General features: G+C 32.6%; 1 protein-coding gene across 1 annotated transcript; it reads right to left on the bottom strand.

The window, feature by feature from the left end:
- Positions 1-2,605: 2,605 nt before the first annotated feature.
- On the bottom strand, positions 2,606-4,225 carry LOC108995494 (probable NAD(P)H dehydrogenase subunit CRR3, chloroplastic). The gene is made up of 3 exons (XM_018971071.2): positions 3,922-4,225; positions 3,658-3,800; positions 2,606-3,072 (listed from the first exon to the last, which is right to left on the bottom strand). Exons 1-3 carry the CDS (start codon positions 4,146-4,148, stop codon positions 2,948-2,950), a joined length of 495 nt encoding a protein of 164 aa, XP_018826616.1. The 5' UTR covers positions 4,149-4,225; the 3' UTR covers positions 2,606-2,947.
- Between the last annotated feature and the right edge of the window lie 387 nt (positions 4,226-4,612).

Genomic DNA, 4,612 nt, shown 5'->3' with positions numbered 1-4,612 from the left:
ATATTACTTATTTTTATAATATAATTATACTATAGTGTCTAATTATATGTTATAATACTATAGTATTACATATTATTTTTATATTTAATTAGACACATAATGTTACATGTTATTATATTATACTAGTGTCTAACTTATTTCTACACTAGACTTATTTCTAGTGTCTAATTACATGTTATTATTCTTAAGTAAAATGATATTATGTGTTATTAACTTATTATATTAGGCTTATTAGTTATTTCTATACTAGTGTCCTATTTATTTCTATGCAATACTTGTACTACAATGTTTAATTACATGTTATTATCCTAATGTCTAACTTATTTCTAACTTAATTATATACTAGACTTTCTAGTGTCTAATTACATGTTATTTTAGTAATTTAATAGATGTCTTATTAGCTTATTATACAAGACTTATTTAAATATTAGTGTCTAACTTATTTCTATACTTGATTATGTATAGTAGTAATACTATAATGTTTACATATATTAAACTATCATTAATCAATTTATTTTATAGTATAAGTATATTGTTTTATAATAATTAGCTCATACTAGTATATTATTAAATTTAACTATATAAGTTCTAGTTATATAGACAAATTCATATTTTTATAACGTATGTATAATATCAAAGTCGGATTCAGAATTGGAACATAAAATCAGAGGTGGAGTCAGAGCATAAAGTTGAAGTTGAATCAGATCAAAGTTGGAGCCGGTCTAGCGACAACTTCAACTCCAACTCCATCTTGTCAAAATCAGAGTGAAGCCAAATTCAAAATCAAATTTTTACATTTTTACTCAATCTTAATCGTGCGAACTTGACCAACGAGGAGTGACCGTGGCTTCAAGTGTGAAAAGCTTCTGCTAGGCCAGGCCTCTGCTGGACCAAGGCAAATGAATTCGGGCCCTCAACAATTGATATCCGAAAGCACAGAGTAGGGATTCATATACCAACATCGCCTTGCGTCCCTTCCACTTTAAGAAATAAATAATTTTTTTTGTTAAATTCATTATATATAGTCCTCGAGGTTATGTCCAATTTCAAACCGATCCCTAAATTATCTTGTTATGCTTACGTATCACTCATGGTAATATCAGCACCAATCACATTTGGACACATGTTAGCACTCATTCTATCCTACGAACCATTTTAAAAATGAAGAAGTGTAACATACCATTCTCTCAATCAACACTGTTTACTATTCTATACTCATATTCCAATCATTTCTGCAACGTAAAGAGATGATGATTGAGACGATGATAAATAAATTTTTTTTTTTAAAATAAAGCATGTTAATTACAAGTTGGCGTGTAACACACTACTTACTGTAAGACCCATTATATTTATACATAAAAGAGTTAAAAGTATAATTATTTTTTAAAAAATTATACTTACAGTCGTAAGTATGTAAATATCGTGCAGTCGCTTTGAAAAAAGTAAATAAATATAAGATCTACGTGAAAATAAATTAATTTTTTAATAATAGACCTTACTATTTTTCAAAATAACTATATAATATTTACGTATTCCACGATTGTATATAATATTATTCTTATTTTTTATGTAACTTGATGTCTCATACTTTCACATCAACGATGTATTTGATTTGTCAGTAAAAAAAGTTTATAAATAATATGGGAACTCCGGTCTTGAATTAATAGACTTGCGCATAATCACAGTCTACCAAACTCTTCTGTGTTTTTTCATGATTAGACATTTTTTCCATTTATGAATTAGACCTAACGTATCGATCCTACAATATTTAATATTGTTGTTTAGAGTTCTAAATTCTGTAGTGTCCATCTGCTTTTGAATTTCACCGTCAATTTCGAACAGAGAATGGAAGACGATATCAATCCATTTTTATGTATAAATAATAATCGTGCATGTTATTGTTTAAGATGAACCCATATCACACGAAAGTTCTAATAATAACCCAAGGGGTTGGCCCAAGTGGTAAAGGTCTCAGTCTTGGATATTACTCTCTTCAAGGTCCAAGGTTCAACACCTTATGAGTGCAAACAATCATTTGAGACAATACTTCCCGGTGAAAAACCAACGATTTAACCAATTCATGTAAAAAAACTTTCGAGAGTGCGGTACATGGGATCGAGATTTACTCTGCAAAAATGGGTCCGAAGAACCCTGCCCTCGAGAGGTTCCCGACATCCAAAAAAATAAAACTAATCTCAAAAATCAAAACGTTAACTTCAAGTTCTTATCATCGACAACTAAAAACCTATTTTTCCAACCAATGAGTGACAGACCCATCATTTAGGCTCTTCATGGGATTTCACAATAGCCATGTTGCCCATCATATTGAATATGTCATGCAAGATCACCGATTATAGAACACATAATGCCAAGATGCTGAAATGAGATCTTAATAAAACGAAAATGTTATAAACTACATCCTTGTCTCGTTTCTATCCTACTGTGATGATGTGGTACTATCCGTCAACTTTTGATTATTTTATTTTAAAAATAAAAAGTTGATCTAATGGTTAGGGTAATATTTGTCAATACACAAGTATGATGGGAGTGGGAGTGAGATGAGAGTGTAGTATCCAACGAAACTCCGAAAAGAAAATTCTGATAGTACTACTTCGAAAGTGCATGACTTGCCATTGTGTAACATAAGATTGAAGTAACTCTCAAATAAATATGTTGAGAATCGACATGTACACAGCTAGACATGCAAGGTGCGTATATGAATACGACCACATGTAAAAAGTCGTAAAGCAAGCTAGGAATTTACATCGTTCAAGCAATTGATTCACCACTCAGCACTTACTGGAGATGCCATTGAGAATAAGTACTAATGATATTGCTGTGTTATAATTTCAAGTTAATACCTAGCTATATAGCAGAGAGTACGTACCTTTAGTTAAACTGTGAAGAGCAGTTAAATAGGAGTCTTTAAACTTGAATTGAAACGTGTTCACATAATCAGGTCATCAATAAATGGGCTGCTGAACGGTAGCTTGATGACCCCACAGGCAATGAGAAGAAAGAACATCCAAATTGGTAGTATCCACTGAAATGTAACCATAAGGATCTTTTTTCCTGAAACAATATTTTGAAGTGTTGGTATATTTCCACTCCTAAGGAATCTTATTATATATCAAACATGAATTTTTTGGGTGTGTTTATTTTTTCAATTGGCAATGAAATTGTATTTGAAATGTCTTTTTAAGATGTCTTGGATATGAAATGGTACACGAGTGACACACTCAGCATGTTTGGATTGGAAAAAAAGTAATGTTACGTATAATTGTAGAATGTGTAAATACCGTGCAGTCGCTTTGAGAAAGAATGAAATTTACTTATAAAAAATTAATTTATTTTCATGTGAATTCTATATTTATTTATTTTTTTCAAAGCAATTGCGGCGCTTACATACTTACGACACGACTGTAAGTATCATTTCTCTTAAAAAAATGATAAATGTTCAGAATGTCTGATAATTTTATAGAAAAGCTTTGAGATATAGTTGTTATTGATTTTGATTAAGAACTTATTAAGATATGATTTGTATTGAGATTGGTGAATAGTTAGTAAATAGAGTTGAAAATTTGTTTGTTCTCTTTCCTTCCCAATTATGAACCAACAAATAACAAGAATAATGTTGAAGAATGAATGATTAATTACCAGAGGCTCGAAACTCGGTCTCGGTCCAAGTGTCTAGCCACTCTCCCGTCTCCCGGAGCTTCTTCTCGACCGGCCCCTCAAACTTGCCACTAAAACTCAACGAAATGAAGTCGAATTCAGCCTCCTGTTCTTCCTTCAATTCCCTGGTTACACAGAAAACAAAGAAATTTCAAGTTTCAGACAATTACATGTAAAAAAATCAACTCCAAAAAATAAACATGCTGAATTTGTGGACAATGAAGAAGCAGCGGGACACGAACATGCCTGGCATCAATGTCGCGGTACCTTCCGGCACCGATAGCGCGTTCTATTTCGGCGATGGAGGGCTGTTGTCTTTTGCGCTGCTGCGTTCTTGGTAGAGTAGAGGGCGTTGGTCTGCGCATGGGAGGTTTCGTAGTATGAGTGGTTTGGATGGGTGGAGGAGAGTCATTTTGAGGGAGAGAAGCAAAAGCTAGAGGTTTGGTAATGGAAAGGCAGGATAAGCAATACATGGTTTCTGCGTCTGGCCTTGGAATTGGATTCTTCTTCTCCAATCTACTCCCAAGTTGTGAAATGAGATAAAAACAAATATCTTTTTACTTTTCAGGTCTTCTCCACGCCCCAATTTTTGGGTTTATATGCTGCCATGGGCCACCTTCGTTTATTTAGTTAATTTTCATTATATGTTTGGGTCTTTATTATTTAATTGGATGGGTTAATGGGCTTGAGCCTTTAGAGTAATTCTCATTTTAGTTGTTTAGTGAGCTTTTAGTATAGGCCTATATGTGGGACAACATTGTTAAGACTTCATATTAATATGTAAGGAGTCAAAGGCTCTACGAAATCTTATGCAGAAACTTAATCAAAATCTTATTTTCTTTTCCTTTCATCATCTTCTTTCTCTCTTCTCTTCTCTGGAGGTGCTCCCCTCGAAATGAGTGATTTCAGTATACTTTTCTTCAAATAATTTGAGGTA

This window comes from Juglans regia, chromosome 16 (genome assembly GCF_001411555.2).
Source record: "Juglans regia cultivar Chandler chromosome 16, Walnut 2.0, whole genome shotgun sequence".
NCBI lineage: Eukaryota > Viridiplantae > Streptophyta > Magnoliopsida > Fagales > Juglandaceae > Juglans > Juglans regia.
This window is presented reverse-complemented; position numbering and strand designations above follow the sequence as displayed.

Excerpts from the sequence above, each read along its gene's own strand:
- LOC108995494 (XM_018971071.2), bottom strand. The coding sequence starts at position 4,148 with ATGTATTGCTTATCCTGCCTTTCCATTACCAAACCTCTAGCTTTTGCT. Across the intron at positions 3,801-3,921 it reads TACCGCGACATTGATGCCAG|GGAATTGAAGGAAGAACAGG; the intron begins GCATGTTCGTGT and ends CTGTGTAACCAG. Across the intron at positions 3,073-3,657 it reads GACCGAGTTTCGAGCCTCTG|GAAAAAAGATCCTTATGGTT; the intron begins GTAATTAATCAT and ends ATATTGTTTCAG.